Source organism: Vanellus vanellus (assembly GCF_965231255.1).
Source record: "Vanellus vanellus genome assembly, chromosome: 5".
Classification (NCBI taxonomy): domain Eukaryota; kingdom Metazoa; phylum Chordata; class Aves; order Charadriiformes; family Charadriidae; genus Vanellus; species Vanellus vanellus.
Window position 1 is genome coordinate 54,349,006 of NC_138910.1, and position 23,998 is coordinate 54,373,003.

Consider the following 23,998-nt stretch of genomic DNA (forward strand, 5'->3'; position numbering starts at 1 on the left):
TAATTCAGCTATCTGCCAGATGGACATGCAGAGAAAATCATAGAACTTGGGTGTGAATACCTAATAATTTTGTTTCAGAATTTTATGGAAAATCTTTATACTTGCTGAGCACACATTTTAAAGGGAATTTATTTGGCTTAAGGAATTAAGGTCCTTGGTAGCAAGTAAATAAGAGCAAAAAAATAGTCAGTCTGACTTTGCTTGCAATATGTATGGTCAATTCCACGTCCATAAAAAATTCAGGTGAGCTTTCGCTCTCCAAGCAGCAGGGATTGGGTGGGATGGGATAGGGTGGTACGGGCATAGCATTGATCTGCTTTCTGGACTGTTCATGTGTGAGGGAAGGAAGGCAATGTACAGTATGTGTATTGCTTCCTTCAGTCAGATGGGACTCCATAATTTCTTATTGGGGTATTCAGGGGTAAATGATGAGGTTGTGAGATAAGTTGATTGTGGACCCTAAATCTCGTGGCAGTTTCCATTTAAAACATCTGTCCCAGATGGCTGTTACAGATGGGTGACACAACAGGTTTATTCTCTGTGAGTAATAGCCCATGTTTTGATTTCATGCAAAGCACTAAACAGCTTTGGTTCTTTTCAGAAGAACATTCAGATTGGGAGCATTAGGAACTGATAGGCTTTGAATTTTCAAAAATGTTGAACATGCATTTACTGGTTATTTTGCAAGAAATTTGAGTCTTCAGTTTGCATCGTGTGCATGCACATGTGGGCTTGTGCATTTCTTGCATAAAGTCGCCCTGATTTGCCAAAGTATTTTATCTGCGTAGGCTTGTTAAACGGTAAGATCAACCAGTATATTCAGTGCACAAACACCATGTGACAGTTTTTGCTCCGTTTCTGTCCAAGTGACAGCACCACCTCCTGGAATGTATGTGAAGGCAGAGAAGCAAAAGTGAAGTCCGTTATCTAGTACGAGTTATTCAGCTGGTTACTGCATAATTGCTATGGTATGGCATTATCTCCAGAAATGGATCCTAAGTTGCTGACCAACTTGGATGAAAATGGAATAACTATGGCAGGGTAATTCCAGCTGCTGAGTGCCGAGCTATATTTGGTGTCCTTGTGCTAGTTGTTTGGGACCTCATGGAATGCTCCTGGTGGTGACAGATGCTGCAGGCAGGGGCTAAATGAAAATAAACAGTTAAAACCCTGCTGCTAAGCTTGACATTGTGTCACATTACTGATTTGACACAGACCTGTGCTAGTATGCAGTATTTCTGTAATCAACCCTGTTATGGTCTTGTATGGCAGGGGTGAAGGATATGTAGCCTTGTTTGAATTTCAAAGAGCCTGCTAGGGGACCATCTGATATTTTATGATGTCCTTCTATCTATTGTACAAGAAGCAGTTGAAGCAACACATTTCTCAGAGTTGTAGGTACCAATGGAAAAAAAAAATCACATTCATGCTATAGTCTGTGATGCTGCGATGTAGAAGATTAATTCAGGAAGTAAAAGCTTGTACTGCATGCAAATTGCAGAAAAAAGATTTGCTCTTTTCTGAAAAAAATGACCTTGAGCTTCAAGGACAAGCTGCCTTCATTGGTATAAATTGTCGTAGATTCATTATCTTCTGTGATGCTCTGGCAACTAATTCTGTTTGATCTGGCCCTCAGCTTTTTTATGTTCATTGCTTCATTCCCTTGGTAAAAGCTGTAGTTCTGTCATTTCTATCATGGAACAGGATTAGTATTTCATGTTATAACTACCATTCTAATTAAGGACAGCTTTACCTATTTGTAATCGTGTTTCTTGAAAGAAAAAATACTTGAAATTTCTCAAGTGGACCCTGCATAAAAAACACAGCATAAAGTTCAAGAGTAATTGCATCAGGGCTTGTGAGTATTTGTCAAAATGTGCGGGTGTTTTGTTTTGGATTTTTTTCTTGTGCATGTTCTGTCTGAAATCTCTCTTTGGCCAGTCTTGACTCCACAGAAATCTTCATTTACTAGATGTTTTGCCAGGCTCTGTGTGAGCTCTTCATAGAAAGATTGTAGCATGAACCAGTTTTCAAGGTGGGGACAGACCATGTTGCTGTGAATGAAATCAGAAAGATGGAAAATAATCTTCCCTGAAGGAATACAAAGGTCTGTGACACAGTTCTTACAGCAACAGAAGAGACAGCCAAGTCCCAAAGGATCGAAACACAATGAGATTTTAGACTCACTCTATGCACTACCAGAATAAACTTAGTTTGAATCAGTAATGACTCCTGACCATTTACTAAATCTCCTTACAGATGACCAGAATCCTTGGATTCTGGCATTGTTGAATATTCAGAACAAGTAAGCTCATAGATTCTGTAGCAAGAACAATTTGGTTTTTTTCTTTTCCTTTTACGATCTTTTTAAAAGTACAGGTTTTTCTAACCTAACGCATCAAAATTTTTACCTGTTTTTAAACAAGTTTGTTTTTCATTGATGATTGTTGCTTGGTGCATCTTAAACAAGTTCTTTAATGATGAAATGAGAAGAAGTTCTAGAACTGCTGACCTTTAATAAATTTCAGGGTTCACCAGTGAATTGTATGTTAGACCCATGGACACCTATGTTTTGAAAAGGTCAATTATGACAAGTTTTTTGAATTTGCATAATTACGCCCGCCACAACACTTCAAACAAAAATAGCAAATGCTTTGCCCTTTTAAAGTATTCAGATTTTCCTGACTTCCTGTCTTTAACTTACTTTTACTAAACCATTCTAACATTATTCATTGAAGAACACAGGGAACATGGATTGACTGTATTAGGAGCTGCAGGCTGAGAGCAGAAGTAGGGCTCTGGACAGGCAGAGAAAAGGGGTAGGATGGACAGTGAAGACCCTCTTTGCTTTGGCTCTTGTTCAGTGAAGTCAGGAGCTGGAAGAGACCCCTGGAGAAGAGGCCTGGATGAGGGCAGTGGGGAGGCAAGGTGCCTCTGGTGATGTGAAAGAATACAGACTATCTGGGTGAAAAGAGACCGGGTGAGGCACTGAGGAGAGGTCGCAGCAGGAGGGGCTGAATATGGACCTTTCTGGTCAAGACTGAAGAGGAGACTTAGGACAGGAAGCCTTGAATGGGAAGATGAGTCTACCTAGAGACTTGAATCACTGTTTTGCTCCTTGCTGTATTCTGAGAAATTTCCTACCTGGAGGAAAAATGTCATTGCCCTCCCATGATGGCCCAGTGGACAACCAGTAGACCTGTGGACAACCTACTACTGCTGCTAGTTAACTGACCCAAGAGTCTGATCCTGCAGATAAGCAATGGGTATCTCTCCTGCTGCAGGAGGAATTTTCAAAAGTATCTTATTAAAAAGACCAAAGAAATTAATAGTCTAAATTGGAGTAAGATGATGCAGTGTAACATTAGTAGTATTAAAGTATGTTGATTAAGATATTTTATCCTAGAACCATTGTATCATTCAGAGTGCAGAATGCCTTGTTTCTTAATCAGAGCTGTGGTGAAGAAAGTGGTTGATGAAGGTGAAGAAGTTAGCAGTAAGCGTGGGAGAATTGTTGGAAGAAGAAGGAAACCTTAATAACTGAGGCAGTGGAGCTTTGTCCTGGAGAGCTGCAGTACTTCTCTGGGTTCTCAGGTTTGTCCCCGGCAAGTTACTTAAACTAGACTTTTCATGGTGGGCTGCTGATGGAATGTTTCCCATTTTTCATATGTCCAATTTGATGCTCAGGGATCTGATTTGTGGAGAAGTTGGGCGTTCATAGCTGCTACTGAACTTGGTGGGACCCCTGCCCTTCAAGAGGCAGCAGTGCAGGTAGCATCATCTAGAAACGTCAGCTTTAACCCCAGATGGTGTAGTAGGTCCTTGCAGCATACTGCTCTGCTGAAGTACTAGGCTGGATCCTAGAGTCAGTAGAGTGGTGTGTGTTAAAGCAACCTGGGCCGGCTGCCTGGTTTCTTCCGCTAGAGCTCATCAGCCGAGGCAGCGTGCCATGGCTACATTGGCTCAGGAACTAACTCAATGAAAACTGCCTAAAGCATCTCTGCAAGTTGTTGAGTTGTGCTGGGTAGATGTATCCATGAAGTGCTTTATAGTAATTTTTAAATTCTCTGAAAATAGGGTTTCAGTAGTCTCAGTTAAGGCATCCAAAAGAAATGGAAGCATTTAACTTTCACCTCTCTGCTTTCATTTCCCATTTGTGAAAGGACAATAATACTATCATCTCATCTCACATGGGTCATTAGGAAAGATAACTTGTTTATGTGGAAGATAAAAATTCTGTTTTCAGAATGGGATTTGAATGATGTATGGCAAATAAGTCCATGGCTTCCCCCTGAAGAAAAGAGGGAATAATATGCAATTTAAAAGGAAAAGGAATAGCTTGTGGAGTGAGCACCAGACGTTTTGTGCCCTTGGTGAGACAGATTCTGAAGGGAAATATTTTGGTCATGTAATTCTAGACCTTAAACACATGGGATGGTCAAATTAGTGTTGTTTAGGCAGCTTGAATTCTGGCACTTTTTAACTTTGAATGCTTCAGTTTCCAACCTTAGCAGTTACCTTGCTGGATTGTGCATTAAAAATGTAACGTATACTTACTGCCGTGTGCTCTGGACAACACTGCCAGTCAAAGCCAATGCTTTTTTTTTCCCCTGTTAAATTACTTAATGTTTTGTGTTGTTGTTGTTCCAGCCACAGTTACTTTAGACATTTTACATGCATGGTAGACAGATTGGTGAGAACCAACATGGGAGCTGACATGTTAATATTGCAGAGGAGAGCAGATCTGATAACATACTGAATTATGTATGGGGCTCCAGCGCCTAAATGCAGGAGGCCTGGACGCTCACACAAGAAGGCTTGAGGGAGCTGAATGATCCAGAGTACTTGATTTGTGGTGGTGGTTGTTCAAAGAAGAAAGAGCGGAGGCTGTAAGGATGGATTTAATGTGAAGGTCACCTGCAGGCTCAAACGAAACACAGCCTCTGTGCTGCTGTGTGATAAGCAGGGTCAGGAGTGTGGCAGTGATACTTGGCTGCTCTGAACTGGCTTTCTGACCCCGTCCAAGAGTCCTGCCCTGTCCTAGACTACTTCTTTCCCCTTGGTGCCCTGATATTGGTAAGCTGCAAGATGGAGCAAGAACTGGCTTCAAACTCCCATGGGTTATGTTGGTTCAAAGATTTATTTTTTTTCCTCTGTAGATATCTCTAGTTTAGTCTTTTGGTGGTGTAATGTCAGGAGCAGAGCGCCTGCTGCTGCACTGGGATGCGTGGAGTTTCAGAGCCTGCAGGGAAGATGAACTGTACCGGGAAACCCACATTTTCCTTGTGCGTTAGGACATTCAGCACAATATATTAAAGCGGTTTGGTCCTCTTAGCGGGACTGCCTAGGTCACCTTTAAAATGCAGGATACTTACTACTTACTGTTGTTTTGCTGGGAGAAGGCTCTGTTGGTTTGAAGCTTGGTACATAGAAGGTTATTGAAATTGGGAAAAACTGTTGTATTTGGTTTCTTCTAGCTGTGTACATGAAAACCCCTCCTTACAATTACTGGAGCAGCAGTGGATACTGACTTACAAATGGGGTGATTTGGTGGTGGTTATGTATTTCCTGTAGAGTAGGAGAGTGGTTACTGAGAAAATGATTTAAAAATGAAATAAAAAAAACACTCTCAGTGATTCAGATGTCATTTTTCTTTTCACATTTCATTGCAAGGAAAGAATAAGCACTAAGAAAGCAAAGAAACTGTCAGTGACAGCATGCGCTGCCTACCCCGTGCTGTGTGGCAGGAACGCAACCTTTTTTTAATGATTCCCTCTACAGAAGGAAGAGGGTAGTCTGCCATGTCATTTTCCTTCTGAAATACCGTAGGCGATTGGTTTTCAGTTCATTTGCTGACATTTATCACGTAAAACATGGATCGCTATAGTAGTTATTAAAACCTGTCGGAAACAGTGGATCAGGTACTCATTTGCAAAAATGAGGCAGAGCAGATGCAACCTTTGTCATCCGTGTAAAATCAGGAAGAATTACAGAGGTCAAATGGCTTCAAAGCTGCTTTTAGACAGTGTCTACTTGTAGCTGAATTCTTGATCCTTCTTAAGAAAGTGAAAGGCTCTGGCCAGCTGTGGGCTGTAGAAGCAAGAGCAAGCAAATTGTGCAAGATAATGTATATTGGTATTTCTAAGGCAGATTCAAGTCAATTTCAGAAGGCATGACTTTGAAAAAAAGTTAAATATAAATGACTTGCCTTTGGATGCTTTGTGTGGTCTCCTGTTGGGGCAGACAGCGGACCAGTTATCTTGGGTGAGGAATTCCTCACCTAACTTCCCTGGTCGTCCTTGAGCTGCTGCTGGAGGTTTTACCCCCCTCTAGAAGCAGTGGGGCTTGGCTTCCAGATCCTCTCTGGAAAATGGACAAAGACTATCCAGAGCCAAGAAGCAGCTGGAAATCAGGGTGGAAGTTTGGGGTTGATGACAGGAGAAGGGATGAATGGGTACCTGTGGGAGAGTTAATTTAGGGAGGTTGGAGAGGCTAGAAACATATAGAGCGACACTTCCTCATGCTGTAGAAAGAAAGAAAGAAAGAAAGAAAGAAACCTCTGCAGGAGTTAAACTGCTTTAAATCTCAAAGAATGAATATGATCAAAACAATCTCCTCTGTTTCTCCTTCCCTGCAACTGTCTGTGGCATCAGATGGTTTTCTGCTCATCTGTTGCCTGCTGTTACTGGCTGGTTCAGTTTCGCCTGCTCTGGGACAGGCACTTTCCACCTCCACAGTCCTCTCAGATCCTACTGGTGGTTCCCTTTCAAAGCAGTGTGGAGTATCCCATCCCAGAAGGAAGCAGAGACGCGTAATTAAAGAGTTTTCAGAAAGGCAGATAGGGACAGAGAATGTGCCTGTGTTTATGTATCACTAACAGAAAATCCTTATATCCTAATAGCCAACTTAGTTAAGGATAGGCTGGATAAGTGAGTGGAAAATTGTTTGGGCCACTGAATTCAAATTGGCGTCTGGTTGTTAGTGGCGTCCCTCTGGGATCAGCTTTTGGGTCAGTACTGTTAAACATCTTATTCATGGCTTGAACAGTGGGACGGAGCACACCAGCAAGTATGTGGACAATACCAAGTTGGGCATAGTAGTGAATAATACACTGGAGGGCAGTGCTGCCGTTCAGGGGGACCAAGATGGGCTGGAGAAATGAGCTGAGAGGAGCCTTCGGAATCTCAGTAAAAGCTAGTGCAAAGGCCTGCATCTGGGATGGAGTAACCCCTTGCAATGGTACGGACTGGGAGCTGACTGCTTAATAAGCAGCTTTGCAAAAAAGACCAACCCCTGGGGATCTGGGTGGACACAAACTTGCCCAGGAGCCAGTAGTGAGCCCAGGCAGCAAAGGCGGACTGCGTCCTGGGCTGTGTTCGCAGGAGTGCGGCTGGCAGGGCGAAGGAAGGGCAAGTCCAGTTAAGGCCACTGAGGTGGCCAAGGCTGGAGCATGGGTCAGGCTCTTCTTAAAGGTGCACTGGGACAGCAGAAGAGGCAAGAGACACAAGTTGGAACATGAGAAACCCTGGCCAGATATAAGGGGAAAAAAATACTACGAGGGTGGTCGAACTCTGGAACCAGATCCTGGAGAAGAGGTGATGTGTCTGTTGTCGATGTTTGGGACTTGCTGGACAGAGCCCTGAACACCTTGCTTTCAGCAGGAGACTGGATTACAGACCTCCAGAGGTCCCTTCCCGCCTACGTGGTCCTGCTCCGCAGCTGACAGCGTTAGCATGAGATCAGCTTCTTCAGCTGACAAGCAGCAGCCTGTCACCCAGCCGTGAATCATTTAGTTGTTGAACTTCGTACCGGATTTTACTTTCCCCATGCCCCTTCTTGGGAAGGATGCTTTATTTTTTGATTACTCCAGACAGTTTTAGTGCTAAAATATTTCTTTAGATATTTTTTAAGCAAGGTGGCCTCTGGCTGCAATTAGTGTCCCATTGGAAGAACTGGCAGCATTATATAGCAACACTAAAGCAAATCATTCTACCTCATGGCATTATTACCTTGATCTGAAAATTTCCCCAGGCTGCAATTTTTCACTAATATTGCCTTCAGCTAAACTTATCCATACAAAAAAAAAAAAGGAGTTAATAGAGCTGCAGTTCTGGAGTTGCCATCACCATTTTTTTTTTGGATGAGTTATTACTTAGTACATTTTATTGACCAAGCATGTAGAGTTCTTGGTCCTTGAAAAACGATGCAGTAGTTCATCATGGACTCCATAAATTGTTGGACTACGTAGCAGCAATATCTTAGTCTCCTATACCATAAGAAAGGAAGGTATCTCTGAAACACGGTTGATACATACTGCACTGAAGTAGGAACTGCGCTACGTGGCTTGACTGATCCGAACACTTGGTTGTGATTGCCAGTGACAGAAAAACTGATAGGATGATACTGAGTTTCACTGCTGCTTTTGTGCTTTTGCTTGTTTTATGCCATACTTAACATAATTTGAATGCTGTGACAGTGACAATGACAGTGACATACTATAATATAATTCCACCTGAGACAATGCAGCTGGAATTAATAAGCTGGAGAGACGAGGTGCTTTGTCATCAGTTGGCATTGGATAATTTTTCTTGCTGGAAGTGCTAACAAACCCGGTGGTGGGAGCAAACTGCCCCAGCTCAGGTAATGCTTTGGATGCACAGGGAGGTCAGGTAGGCTCTGCGGTCCCATACAGTGCTACGAAAAGGTTGAACCAGCATCATATCTGGTGTCTGTAAGCTGAACGACGAAATTCCCGTTTATCAGCTGGGTCAGCTGAGGCTGGTGTGCGGGGGCATGTGTGGTGTGAGAGGTGTGTCTTGTCTCCACATTCATATCGAAATACCCTGGCCGTGCTGCCTCCTAACCTTCCTTGGGAGGAGACTTCAGAGTGAGAGTTCCTTACTTGCTGCCATTCTTTGGTGATGGAGTTTGAAACTCTCATTGGTCCAGCCTAGTGGATCTTAACTGGGCTTTTGGGCCCTGAAGGAACAAATTAAATCTCAGGGGAAAACAAAATGTTAAGGTGAGGAGCTTTAAAACTCATAACCCATCTCTTGAATTGTGCCTTGAAGCTAACAGTAGCCACTAGAAAGTGCAGAGCATCTTTGCTTGTGGAGTTTTTACTGTTGTTGTTTTCATACAAAAAAGAAATCAGTAACCAGCTTCTAACAGAAAAGGGACTTCCAGCTTGTCACTCTTCTCTTGTGCCAAAGTATGGTGATTGATGATTGCTATGATGATCTTGTGATCCCTTGCTGGGACCTCAGTTGTCCTGCATTAACTGCTGCATCAAAAAGACACTTAACACATCCGGAAAGTCAAGCACAACAGGACCACTGCATTCTCCAGCCTCATGCTAGTTAAAGAAGCAAGCTACAGGTAAATTCATATATTGCAATGGTTTTGGTCACAACTAAACTGGTGCTGGAAAGCTGAACTGAACTGAAATCTGTTATTTAGAGGTAAGAATGGAGCTCAGGTTGGGAGGAGACTGGTAGAGCTTTTTTTATAGCCTTTGCTTGCAATTGGCCCATGATGTTAACTCAGCTCTACTGGCAGGTATTCTTGTCTTTTTGTTAAATAGCTGAGGAAATAGAGTTATAAAATCAGTTGTTACTCATGCTTTGCAAGTGGTTTCGGGTTTGTGGTTCTTTTTAAATATGTTTATCACTTAATTTAAAGGACTGTGTTAAGAGACTAGCAAGAGAAATGAATTGACATAAGGGAGAACGTAGAAGACTTTAAATTAGTAGTTTCTTTTAGTCAATAATGCATATTTTAAAAAGTATGAAAATATCTGCACGCATGATAGGCTATGATGGCTTGTCAAAGAAGAGCTAGGCTGGGAGAAACTATTCATATCAAGTTGGCAAGCGTAGGCTAATCTGCATATTGACATTGTTTAACTAATATGAACATCTGTGATAATTCTGTGTGCTGTTGGGTCCGCGGTGGTGGAAGCCATTCTTGTTTATGTTTTTCCTTCTGTCTTTGGGCGCGAGCTAAATGTTATTTAACATGTATATTTATTAGTGCTTTAAGGTTGGGTTTCTGTTGCTGTGGATGCTGCTGTACAAGCCAGTCCTTGTCATGATGTACATCTGATGGTGCCCTGGGAGTGCAAGTGAAACCAGGCAGCTCCATCCCGGGCGAGCTGTCCCTTGAAGCAGAGCTGAGGAAGCCCCGGATGTCACTGCTGATCCAGTCCAAGGTTAAGGACCACCTTGTCCTCACAGGCCAGTAGGCAGAGAAGGTGACAGGGAGCTGGCAGGCACTTGTGGGAAGGTCTGTGCCAGGAAGGCACTTCACTTGTGCCTCCGAGCCCCTGTTCTTGCAGGGAGCAGACAGGGAGAGAAAAGGAGGCTTAGGAACCTTACGTGGCCTTTTGGACTGCCAGCCTGTGGTGTGCTAAGTTGCGAACAGATGAATCCAGACGGAAAAGCTCCCCTCCAGGAGTTTAAGAGATCACTTGTGCACAACTTGTGCTACATAGCCCTTTATTTTGAAGAGGAAGTACTAGAGCTCAAGGGGAGAAAAAAAGCCAACCCCTTGGCTTAGTAGGTGTTTGCAATACAGGCTGATTTAATTAAAAAAAAAAAAAAAAAAAGGAGCAGTTCTTTAGCTTTGTATAAGGATGGTGGTGGTGTCTATTCACTGCCAAATGCAGGAAAAGGATGTCAAGGAAGGATACAGTAGGTGGATATAATAAGCTGGTGGCAAGGATGGATGGGATAATAAAGGGGGGAGGGTAAAACCTAAAGGGTTTGTTCCCCTGCTGAAGTTAGTAGTCATAACACACACAGAGGAAAGGAAATGCTCTTCCTATGACTAGCGCTTCTTCATGGTGTAGTAACATCCAGTGTGGAAACACACAGAAGACCAGGATATTGGTACTGTTCAGAAGCGTAGCATCAATTCTGTATTCAGATGAGTTTAAAAAGCAAATTAGAAATTGCTTGTTTCTGTTGATTTCTATGTGTGTTTTTGTGGTCTGTTAAAAATATAAGAAAATGGGAAAGTATATGGGGGGGGAACTGAGGATAGATAATGCTTTGTTCTGTGTACAGAAACAGTTTGAATAAAAGCAGATGAACAATGGTCTTTCTGACATGAGCTATATGGGGGTTCTGGTTGGCAGTACAATATGAACAGCTGTCAGGCAGTACTGTGATACAATTTGGTGCTTTCCTTTGAAATCCTCTGGCTGAGATGTCTCTAAAGTAAATTGTGATTTTTTTTTTTTTTTTTTTTTTTTGGTACCTCCTGGATGTGCTTTAACTGAGCATAAGTACCCTTAGCACTGAGTACCCTTTGACTGAGCATAGTACCCTTAGCACTAAGGGTACTTAGTACTGCCCGAAAATTTGGCTCTTCAGGTATGCCAAGTTAGGCACCCAAAATTAGTCATGCCTTTGGGGAAGAAAAAGTGTACCTTCTCCATTCTCATACATCTTGATCTTGGCTGTTAAAATATAAAACTCACACTTCAATCTTGGTTTTCCTGATCTTTTTTCCCCAATCTTTTTTTTCCCTTGTTTTAGTATGTGCCATTTCCACGGTGAAAAATGCAAAGTGGTCTATTCATTGACCTGTTCCTCTGCAAATGAAAGTCATTGTTAGTACATCTCAGTTCATTGCCTATCAATGTGAAAGCTGTAGTACAATTTTTATGTGCCAAATGCCTCATTTTGTTTGCTTTAAATTCCATTTTCTTTCAGTGTCATTTTAAACAGCTGTTTTCTAAATCCCTCCACAAATAGCAATTATGTTTTATAATGATGATCTTTGTCACTTAAGTTTTTAACTAGTGGTTTGATTCTCTGCTCTCAGCAATGTAAACCTGAGAAAGCTGAGCTGAAGTTCGAGTCGCGGTGTTATAAAACTGGTGATGGTGAGTGGAAAAGTCACATATTTCATTTTAGGTGTTGGAGGTTTTACACTCCTCCACCCAAAGTTGCTGTGTTTTGTATTTTATGTATTTTATCTCCTGCAAAAGATCCATGTCCTGTTTTCCCTTACAGTCTACACCACAAAAAAAAAAAAAAAAAAAAAAAATTACAATTCCAGAAGAGATGATGCTTAGCAGACACAGAAATACCTGCTTCTGGAGCAACAGAGGGCCTTTCCCCACCCCTGCTAGTGTTTTGGTCAAGGTCCCTATGGTGCCTACGGCTGGCAGTGGAAGTTGTCACCCACTTCTGTCATCCAGGAGCCTTTCTCATCCATCCACCTTGTGATGGTTGGGCTGCAATGTTTCTCCTGCTCTGTCTCAACCCTCAGTGATATCTCACAGGCAGAAAAATGACTTGAGTAGATCTTTGTTTGCCTTGTGGCTGGAGGCTGCTTATTGGTCTGTTGGGTTTTGCTCTTCAGCTGCTTGTACTTCACACTACTCTAGTGTGACTTTCTAGTTTTCGGGCCTATTTATTTTTGCTTGAGCCTTCAAGGGATATGTGGGAATGTCTAAAACCAGCTTTGCTTCTGAAGAAATCACAATGTGGAACTGAATCTTGGAGCACTGAGTGTGTCCACCTACAGTGTTGTTTTTTGGTTCGGCCTCAGATGTTTCTGATAATCAAGGTTTTCTCTGTTTTTTGGTGAAAGGGTCTCAAAACTTAGCCCTCTTAAAGTGCAATTTGGGCAGTATGTGCCATTTTAAACCAAATGTCATCTGGCTAACAGCCTGCCTGCAGAGAGGCTCTCATTTGTCAAGGTTTGCTTGTTTTTTTGGTGAGGGGGTTTTGTATTGGTAGCAGAGATGAAGCTGTGTTGTAATTTGTTTATTTCACCTAGTGCATGGTTAGGTCTCTAAAGCCTTAATGCCAGTTACGATTTACTTCTGGTAATGTAAGTTGTGTAACTTTTTCGTGAGTGTTTACCCCTTTCTTTCCATTTTTTGGAAGGTACTTCTCTGCTTTTCTTCTCCCCTGCAGTTCTTAGATATTCAGAAGTAGTATTCAGATTAACAAAATTCAAGTTGAATAAAGCCATTTCTTATTAAACAAATAAAAGTATGAAATAGTCTCTTGATATTTCCCCATATAAGCTTTCATCTTAAGCCAACCCTGTGCAACCCTGTCTTGAGCCTTGAGTCGTACTTGAGATGTTGGCATTTGGAGTGAGGTTTGCAGTGGTCTGGAGTCCAAGGCAAGTTTTCTATCTACAGTCATACATGAATACATGATGAATCAGCAGTATTTTGTCTCTGAGACAAGAAACATAATTTATTGCTGAAAGACCCTTTTTTGTCTGTCTAACAATAGGATAATTTTCTGAATACTTAGGCAGAGCAATTTTTTGATTAAAAATACTTTTGCCACTGATATGGTAGTTGAATTATGATCTGTGGGCATCGGAGATTAAATACTTGTTGTGGGGAGCTCTCTGGAACTGCGCCTGTGAAAAGGATGTATTATGCTGCAAATTATTAAATATTGATTTCTGTAACAGTCTGCAGGCATCAATGAATTTAGCAATATGCTAGTAAATAATATGAAAAAGATTAATATCTCAACAGAAAAAGTAATTACAAATATGTTTAAATAATGATTTTGGTGTGAGTTAGATTTGTGGATACCAGAGAGGACTCAACTTTGGCGTCTTGTAGAGTATCCAAAACCATCTAGAAGATGTTCTCACCCAGGACTTTTGCAGCTGAAGTTCCCCAAATTTCCTGAGTTCCATGAGCTGTGTTGGATGCGGGATGTTTGGCTTTGGAGATCGCAGCCGCACGTCAGAGGGAGCGAAGGTTGCTCTTCACAGAGTTCGAATTCTTCTGCATCACTCTGAGGTTTCCTGGCAGCCTGCTCTGAGACAGCCCAGTTAAGCACAGTTTAGCCTCTATAGCAAAGCTGTTGCTTGCAAGTCGTTTGCACCAGTGATGGTTTCTTTACAATGGTTTAGAGAAGTTGTTACTGCAAAGTGTTTGCTTGCAGCATTCATTATGGAATTACTTCTCCACAGAGATGAGCAATTTGAATTTGTCATTACTTTTTTGCTCAGTGTAAGTATTTTAGAACAATAACTTTCTCCAGAAGAATGAAGGAAATGGATTTCATGGTCTTAATTTTATGTGGAGGGGAAGACAATTTTCATACGTTATCCCTAAGCATCACTTAGATATCCACGTGAGGCATTTTTTTGACTTGCTGCTTCACTTTGTTCATGAGACAAAATTAATGCTGTTCTGCAGATGTTAGTCTTTAAATTTCATTAGGAGGCGTGACAACATCTGTGTCCTTAGGTCAATGAAAATGAGCAGACAGCTTTAGTTGCCGCTTGCAAATTTGTCTTACGTTTTGAGAGGTTTATGTAGCAGCAGAAGTGGAACTGCTCATTGCATATAAAGGCATCTCTGTGTGAACTCTTGTTGGGCCTAAGTGAATAAGAAAAGGTACTGTATTTGGGGAAAATCCAGAGGTACTATTTGGGCTTTGTTTTCCACAGTTGCAAATACAGCTGAAATACCAGCTGTGGGACGACTGCGATGAGTGACCTAAGAAAATGTATGCCGTTGATCTCAACGTCACAAAATGCGTAGCTTAGTTAAAGAACAATAAATGCTCGTGAGAAGTTTGAGTAAAGGATGAGGTTGGGGGAAAGAAGCTGGTTGATACAGATAGTGGTTCATTTGCTAAGCGTGAGTATGCCTGAGTGAAATGTTCTCACCCCTGCGTCACGTGGAGACTGTCCTTGTGACCAAATTCGTGGCATGCAGACATACAATCCATTGTCCTGTGTGAGAAACGCGCTCACTGTATTGAATTTTAGTCCGGGGCAAATTCGGTGGAGCAAAGAATATTTATTGCAGCGCTGGGAGTTACACAGGGGATTTCTCCTCCTGTGTCTCATTTTTCCCTTTACAACCGCTTGTTTTTATTTTGTATTCTTTATAATTATTCATGTTTCTTCTTGGAACATAGTTTGCATAATCAATGAGTTTTTGGAACGCGACCCACCCCCAAATACATAAACAATGAGTTCTGGGAATGCAACCCACCCCCAAATACATAATCAATGAGTTCTGGGAATGCAACATGCCCCCCTCCCAGGCGCTATGCTTCTTCAGGGGTCTTCCTGATAGTCCATGGAGGGAGGGCCAAAGTCTTTATCACCGTGTCCTTCTTGTGGCTTCTTCACTCCTTACACTTCTGTGGTTATCTTAGCTAACTACACCACCCTTTGTTCTGCAAATTTTCGGTAGTTCTAACTGTTGCTTTCGTCTGATATCCTATTTAAAACTATCCCTTTTCCAAACGCATAGCAAGCACACACCCATCTTAGCTGAAGCCATAGCGAGCACACATTCATTTTTAGCTGAAGCAAAATTTTTGCCAAATTACTTATTACACCTGTCCCCGCCTTGACCGTTTACTTGTTTTTATGGTTTTTGCTAAGGTATCTCAAGGATATTTGTAGTACATTAGTTTTTATTGTGTTTTGCTTTATTCTCCGTGCTGCAATAACATCAGAGGCTTGCAAGGCCCATATGAAGGATGGCAGAGGATATTGGCATTCAGGAACAGTGCCTTCAGTCCCTCGGGGCAGAAACTCAAACGTTGGCTATTGCAGGCTGCCTAACGCTGTCACGGTGCGTTCCAGCTAGGCTGAAAACTGTCCTCCTAGGATGAGTCGTGTAGTCATCCCGTTACTGATTCATGGCTGTAACAATCTAGCACAGGGTTGATGGCCTGATATTTCTGAGGGTGGTAATACCTTAGTGAATGGGTGAGGATGCGATACGTAGATGAGTCAGATGAATGCTTTCAAATGAGCTGTTCAAGTTTTGCATGACTAATGGCACAGTTTAAAAAACAAAACAAAACAAAAAAAAACCCAAAAACAAAACCAAAAAACCAAAAAAAGGCAACAAAAAACCTCAAAATGCAAAAGATCCTGAAAGGCTTGAGATTAGGAGACAGCTCAGGAAGCTTTGATCATTGTTAAGGTCAGTTAACTCCAGACCTGTAAATGACCTGTTGGTGAAGTTTCAGAACCATATCCTTTCAGTTATGGTGTGAAAGCATACGGCTTTTTTAACATTCAGGAGCTCCTCTAGTAAGACTAAACCTAAAAATGATAAATACGTTTTTACTAAGATTTTTTTTGAAGGCTTTTTAAAATGAAAAGCTCCCCGTTCCAACCTTCAGCCCTTTTTTAGATGTCACAAGACATGTTCATACTGCAGTCACACAGCTCATGACCACATTACAAAGCTACTTTAAAATCAAGTAACTTAGCTGCTGCCTGAATATTTAATCAACTTTTTGGCTGGGCTTTATTGCCAGCATCAGATCTCATAATGTAAGCCGTTTGTGCTGTATATATACCTATGAAAAAAAGGAGAAAAGAAAAAAGGAGGAAGAAACCCATTCTTCCACCTTTCATATACCAGCTGAGCTTGAAAATAGCAAAGTCATTAAGCGTAATGCCAAGTGTCAGTTGTGAGAACAAATGTGTAATAATTGTGTTTTGGATCCAGCAGTGTTTTAGAGCAAACTGTTCATAATTTCCAGCAGTTACTCTTGCAAAGTGCATTCCTTTCTTTGATTTCTTTATATTCAAGTTATATCTGCAGAATAAAATTGCAAAGTCAACTCATGCTTTGCATTTACCTAAATTATATGTTACGTTGTAAGTAACTAAATCCAACAAAGCTAGCAGAAGATAGTTGTCTATATCAGGTGGGTTTAACTGGTACTGATCTTGTCCTTATCATTGTCTTCGAGACTATATACTGTTTGTGTGTCATCTTAAAAAGTTGCCTTTGGCATCAGATTAGTGTTAAAATAGTTAATTTCAATTATATGGCCAGTACTGACATTTTAAAAGCAGATAAGCTCTGATTTATACCCAATTTGTTCATCTATCATTCTTTCCCAGAACTTTTGTTTTACTGATATATAAATATTTAGTCTTGGAATGTCTCTTTCTCCATCTACGTGTGTGTATAAATGAGTATTATGTATATATTTATGAAAAAATTACGATTTGTACAGCTAGAACATAACCTCTCTCCTTGAAGTGCTCTCAGGTAAAGGGAGGGATTCCTCATGCAGCAGATCAGACAATTTATAAAATACATAACATTTTTAGAGGGAGTTATTCCATGCTATTTCGGAGCATCAGAAATCACCTCAGTTTGAGTGATCTGAATAAAGGATGGTAGGTTTTGGGGGAGGAGGCAGAGAGGACTGGAGATACTGGAGTTCTGAGTTTTCTACAGGTGTGGGAGCAGCATGGGAAGGAAATATGTTGGATTAGTGGAGGTATCTGTATATCGCAGTTGGGGTCATTACTATTGAATATGAGGAGACCCAGTCAAAGACCAACGGTGTAAATTTTAGCTGAGAGAGGGCTGTACGTGGCCCGGAAGAGAAGAAGGTGTTTAGACCTTACAGCTTTGATAAATGTGAGTGAGTGGATAGATGAAAAAGATACTCTTGTAGAAACATAGCTTATTTTGGTAGTCAAGAAGCGTAGAAGATTTGAAGATGGTCATGTATCTAGGCCTTAATATATCAGAATTATGTCTCTTTGATCCCTCAAAACAATATGGAAACTCAAATTTATGTATATAAAAGCTGATAGTGTTTGTACATTTGGGGCAAGGAATAAATCGGTGATGCTGGGAAGTGTTTCACATAACGTTTCCACAGCTGGTTTTAAATGTTCTTTTAGAGTAACTCAGTGTTGTACTGTGTACCACTGACGTTCTTTTTGTAGTTCAGACGAAACACATATTTCATTGAGTTCACAAGTGACCAATGTTACCTGATTTTCTTTCCTTTGTCTCCTTTCGTCTAGATAGTACAGCTTCTGGAGTCTGAAACCATGCGACTAGAAGCCTTTTTGGAGTGGAAGCAACTGGAAACAGTTTATTGGCAGTGGATGGTAATGAATCAAACTGATTTTGAAAGGTGCAGCTTTCTTGGCTCTAGCAAATAGCTGACCACTTCCGAAGGCCCCTTCCCACAAAAATAAATGTTGCAAACCAACTGTTCAACAGCACTTGAGAAAAATGAAAAAAAAAAAACTTTGGTAAATTAAGGCATGTTTTCTTAGTTCTCCTCCATCCCTCTGTTTTATTCCATAAGAGCTGCCCAGCTAAGCTGAGAAATTGCAGGGCAGAGTGGCAAAATTTCATATAGTTAACACAAATGAAATTGTCTGATCTTCATCTCTTTGATGTTTTTTAAACATAGCAATTGTACTTTTTCTTAAAATTAAATGGCTTTTCAGAAGAGGGCCTCTAAGCTTTATTGCAGACTTGAGAACAACTAAATTTGCAAGCAGCTGATATTGAAAACAACTTCATTTTCCCTGCAAAATAGTGTGTTGAAATTGCTGATTTCCCCTTGAACTGTGTTGAATGATCATAAGAAAATCAATAAGCTTTTCTCTGTGCATCTTATGATTTCTCAAGTGAGTGTAAACGGTACCATCCATCTCAATTCTCTCTACAACTTTTGCCTATTCACAGTTGCTGAAAATAATTCTTTCGAGTACCACATTAGCCATATGAGTTTACAAAATTTTGAGAATCAGTGAGCTGACTGTTAATTGCCCATATGCCTTGTTCTATATTGAAAGCAAGGCAAAGGAGTGTAAAATTACCTCACCTGTCTGGAAGAGTACTTCCATTGCAGAGCCATTAAAATTGCCATTAGTTCTATAATGGTTTTTGCTTTACATGTCTACCATCTTATGGTTGTTTGGAAAGCATCAACACTAGCAGAAGCCTGGCTCCAAATAGGCAAAATATAAATGGAAGTGTTACGGCATTTCAGTGTATCCACCAAAACCTTTGCCTCTGACATGTTGAGCAGCGTGGGGAGTATTGGCAGTGTTATTGTGCTTCCGGGAGTCAAGTCCTAAATAAATACTTACAAAAAACCTGACCAGCACATCTTCTTAAATTGTTCAACAAGCTGGATGGCGAATTTCCTTTTTCTTTTGTTTCACTGATGATGGTTGTTGTTCCTGGATGCTGTAGGATGTATGGGAATGAGATGTGCTTTGAGGATACAGTAGTTTTCTCTTTCCACTTAACCCGTGTGTTGCATTGCTGATCTGATGGATGGGATGATTCTTGCATAGCTACTGCCAGGTCTTCCCGAGGGTTGTGGGCAGGAGCGTGACAGAGTATGACATAACTACAGCAACTGGAGTGACTGCAGTAATGTTACTTCAAAATTCTGTTGTGTAATAAATTTCAAATGAAAAAAACCCAACAACCCAGACCAAGAAAAACAACAAAACCAAAAAGCTTTGTTTTATTTCCATGCAGTTTCTTAGCCTGGTGGTACCCAGAACATCTCTGTGTTGTCATGAGCTGGGCATTTGGGCAGCATGAGCTGCTGGCCTCAGCGCTGCTTCTGCCAGTTTGCAATGCTGATGCTCGCTGAGAAAAAAGAGGTTTTGTAGGGTGTCTTTTGGCATTCTTAGCTATCTTACGAAGTTTTTTCTTGTATGAGCCTGAGAATCTCTTGCTGTGAATTAAGCCAGAGTTTTTAAACTACCTGCAGAGAAGAAAGAGGGAGGAAAAAACCACCTCCCATCCTCTTATAGCAATCTTTTATAAAAGTGAAGGCTGTTAGCATGTCACTGTCTTCCCAGTCCCTGTTTCTAGGCTAAACAAAATTGGTTCTCTCAATGTCTCCTTGTAGGCCATTCGTTCAAACTTCTGATGGTTGTTGCTGCTCTCATATGGGACTTTCCCTCCCATTTGTCTGTGTTTAACTTCAGGTACCTCACCCGTATGTCAGTGTTACAGTCAGCGCTCTTCTGTCATGGAGACTTGTGTTTATACTTTCTAAAATGGTACTTGACTTTAACAGTATGACATTGGTGACTTCTGGTTTTCTGACATCTCTTCCAGCAGTGTTGCTGCTGAGCCAGTAATTATACATTTGGTTTTTTCATGCCCATGTGTAGACCGTGCTGCTCAACTGCTGAATTTCCTCTTGCTGTTTTCAAATTACTTCTCCAATTTCTAAAGATAATTTTGAATGCAAATTATGTCTTTAAAAGAGAATATGACCTCTCCTATTTAATGTCTTCTTGATAACAATATGGAAATAAATACTTAATACTCTCTGAGTGGGAGGCCTGGGTCCTTTAGTGATGCTCTGCTACCCTGGCTTGAAAAATGTGTGTTTCTGCATAATCTGTGCACCGCGGTGTATAGGTACATGCATTTCAAGGATTCTGAAATTATTTGGTGCGTTTCAAATAACGGTTGCTACCCCCAAAGGCAGTTGCAGAATTAATTATAGCACCAGCAAGGTGGTCGTGGTCAAGCAGAGCTGACAGAGCTCCTGACCAGCCTGGAACAGGCATCTCTTGGGGTTCCTCAACTTGTAGAGTTTTACCTGGGCATAAGTGATCCCATGGGTGTTACAATTTACTGTGCCACATAGCTGATGGGGCTCTCCTGAACAGTCTAAGCACGTTATCTCCTTCCTGGTCGTCACTTAGTTACAGTAAGCCATAGAAGTGCATGCAACCTCAGAGTCTGGGGGGGAAGGGGCATATCTAGAGCTTCTGCAGTACTGGTGATCTCTGTCCCATGAGTGTTACTTTATGCTTTAGTGCAGCTCACAGTATGCAGTGCTTTCTAAAATAAGCTAGGTTAGTAACATAAGTTTTCTGTTAACTTAGAAATATGTTACAGTGAACTGAGGAGGTTATCGCTTAAAATAGCTCTGAAATTGTGGAGCAACTGTATACTGAGATGGCAGCAGTGAATTCCTAGTTATGAATTACCAGGAAGATGTGGAGGAGGAAACCATTTTAGCTCCTGCTGAAAAGTAACCTTTATTGTTTTTTCTTTAGGAAACCGTGTTAGACGATATGGCTGAAGAGGGAAATACGTGCGAGTCCCAGGATGCTCATGTAGAGAAAAGCGGGCCACCAACAGTGACCTCGTGTTGCCCCTGGGCTGACAGTCTGACTGGGCAAATTGACAGATTATCCAGAGATCTAATGACTGTCCGTGACCAAGTGCATAAGCTTGTAACACACCGAAAGGCTGCGTGGTGTGAGAAGGTAAGCCTTTGGGTGACATTCTTGATCATCAGCGACTTTTAAGATCCTATATTTTTCAGCTCTCTCGCTACGCCCTGTCCTAGGGCAGCCTCCCTGTTGCTGCTCTGTGTCGGCCTTGCTGCAGTCGCGATGTCAGATCTACAGTTACTTGTCTGTTTATGCCCACAGCGTGCCAGGTGCTCTTTCAAACACAAAGTAGGCATCTGTCCCGGAGAGGCGGCGTGCTGAAACAAAATAAGTGTTCTTTGGCAAGGGAAGGCATCAAAGGATAGGGGTTGCAGAGGAGAGAAGAGAAGAGGAGGAAATCATGGCAGCCCCCGGAGGGGATAGAGGCAGCAGGTTGAATGCATCAGTAATGGTTATAGTGTGAAAAATAAAGATGGGTATTTGCAGGGAAAGGAGGGTGGGAGAGGCCAGAGCTTGTCATCTTTCACTGAGTTAGTAGTCTTTGAAATGTCTGATGGGGGAAGGAATAAGAAGGATTTGAAACCTGTGAAGTGAGAGAAGGGACTAAGCGCAAGATTAGGTGGAGGAACAGACTGGCTGTGGGAGGGTGGCTGGCTGGGGAGGAAAGCAGGTGATATGAAGGAAGTGTACATGGTATTCGCTGACATAGGGGTGGGGAGACACTGGGAAGCACCCGGAGGGGGTGGTGAGGCATAAGTAAAGGAGCTGGTAATGTAGATGGAGAAGGTGAATCTGAATACTAACATGCTGGCACAAAGGTAAGATACGATGAAGACGCAGGCATAAAAACTAGTAATTTTTTCTGGGCATCAAGAGGAAAGAATGATACCAGAGAATCTATGAAATGTGGATGGAGAAAAAGTGAAAGAAACATTTGGGACACATAGAGCAGTTACAAAAATGCTGTATCACTATTCTGTGCATGTGTTAACTCAGGAGAAGGGGTTTGTTGCTTGAGTTTTTGTTTGTTTTGTTTTTTGTGGTTTGTTTTTTGTTTTTTTTTTTAGATTGAAGTGTTGGTAGACAGGATTATAGATCAGCTGACAAAATGAAAAGTGGCAGGTTGTCAGATCAAGGGGTATTTGCCCAAGAGTTCAAAGGGGTCTGGCATGGAAAAAATGTGCAGAGAGCTCATCGCTCTCTCTTCCACTATAAGAATAAGGAACTAGTTAGGATTGGTTGGATATAGACAAGCACAAGGAACTGCTGCTTCACATAGAGTATGGAACTTCTTCCCACAGGGCACTGTGGATATAAGCAGTGTACATGGATTCAAAATCCGTTGAACACATTCTTGGAAGAAATCCATCAAAGACTATTAAATATACAGATATGAATTACAAGCTTAGGAAGTTGCGGGAGTACAAATTGTTGTAGGCTGGGGGAATATGCTGAGGAAGTATCTCCTTATATTTGCATTTGTCTTATAGTCTTCTCTAGGCACTTTCTGTCGATCACTGTCAGTGGTGGGGTACTGGAGTAAGCAGGTCACTAGCGTCACCAGATTTGGTCGATGTTATGGCAAACCAGATATGACTGTTACAGGACAACTAAATCCTTGAATTCTAAAAATAAAATTTCTAATGCATGATTTCCAAAGCAAGACGTGCTCTGACTTCTCTTAAATATCACAATATATATGCTGTTAAATATTATAGAATCATTCAAGATCATCGAATCCAACCGTTAACCTAACACTACCAAGTCCACCACTAAGCCCATGTCCTTAATCACCACATCTACACGTCTTTTAAATACCTCCAGGGATGGTGACTCAACCACTTCCCTGGGCAGCCTGTTACAATGCTTGATAACCCTTTTGGTGAAGAAACTTTTCCTAATATCCAATCTAAACCTCCCATGGCACAACTTGGATCATCGATCCAGCCTATCCAGATCCCTCTGTAGAGCCATCCTACCCTCAAGCAGATCAGCACCCCTGCCAACTCAGTGGTGTCTGCAAACTTACTGAGGGTGCACTCGATCCCCTCGTCCAGGTTATTGGTAAAGATATTGGGCAGAACTGGCCCCAATACTGAGCCCTGGGGAACACCACTTGTGACTGGCCGCCAACTGGATTTGACTCCATTCACCACCACTCTTTGGGCCCGGCCATCCAGCCATTTTTTTAGCCAGTGAAGCATATGCCCATCCAAGCTGTGAGCAGCCAGTTTCTCCAGGAGAATGCTGTGGGAAATAGTGTCAAAGGCTTTACGAAAGTCTAGGTAGACAACATCCACAGCCTTTCCCTTATCCATTTAAGTGGGTGACCTTGTCATAGAAGGAGATCAGGTTTGTCAAGCAGGACCTGCCTTTCATGAACCCACGCTGACTGCGCCTGATCACCTGGTTGTCGTGCATGTGCCACATAATGGCACTCAAGATGATCTGCTTCATAACCTTCCCCGGCACCGAGGTCAGACTGATGGTCCTGTAGTTCCCTGGATCCTCGTGATGCCCATCTACAAGAAGGGCCAGAAGGTTTGCTAACTTCCAGCCAACTGGGATCTCCCTGGTTAGCCAGGAGCGCTGATAAATGACAGAAAGTGGCTTGGTGAGCACATCCGCCAGCTCCCTCAGTATCCTTGGGAGGATCCCATCTGGCCCCATAGACTTGTGTGTGCCTAAGTGGTGTAGCAGGTTGCTAACAGTTTCCCTGTAGATTATAGGAGCTTCATTCTGCTCCCCACCCCCGTCTTCCAGCTCAGGGGTGGAACAGAGAGCAACTGGTCTTACTATTAAAGACTGAGGCAACGAAGGCATTAAGTACATCGGCCTTTTCCTCATTCTTTGTCATTGTGTTTACGCCCCGCATCCAGTAAAGGATGGAGATTCTACTTAGCCCTCCTTTTGTTGTTCATGTATTTATAGAAATGTTTTTTATTGTCTTTTACAGCAGTAGCCAGATTAAGTTCTAGTTGGGCGTTGGCCCTTCTAATTTTCTCCCTGCATAACCTCACGACATCTTTGTAGTCCCCCTGAG

The 23,998-nt window shown here is 41.9% G+C and overlaps 1 protein-coding gene across 1 annotated transcript in view; it reads left to right on the forward strand.

Annotated features, from left to right (window-relative positions):
- TEDC1 (tubulin epsilon and delta complex 1) overlaps window positions 1–23,998 on the forward strand; it is a gene marked incomplete at its 5' end in the record, with an annotated part of 80,693 nt that overhangs the window by 35,332 nt on the left and 21,363 nt on the right. The window contains 2 exons of the mRNA XM_082484474.1: window positions 17,806–17,892; window positions 20,836–21,048. Coding sequence (XP_082340600.1) covers window positions 17,806–17,892; window positions 20,836–21,048 — 300 coding nt within the window. The remainder of the gene's footprint in view (window positions 1–17,805; window positions 17,893–20,835; window positions 21,049–23,998) is intronic.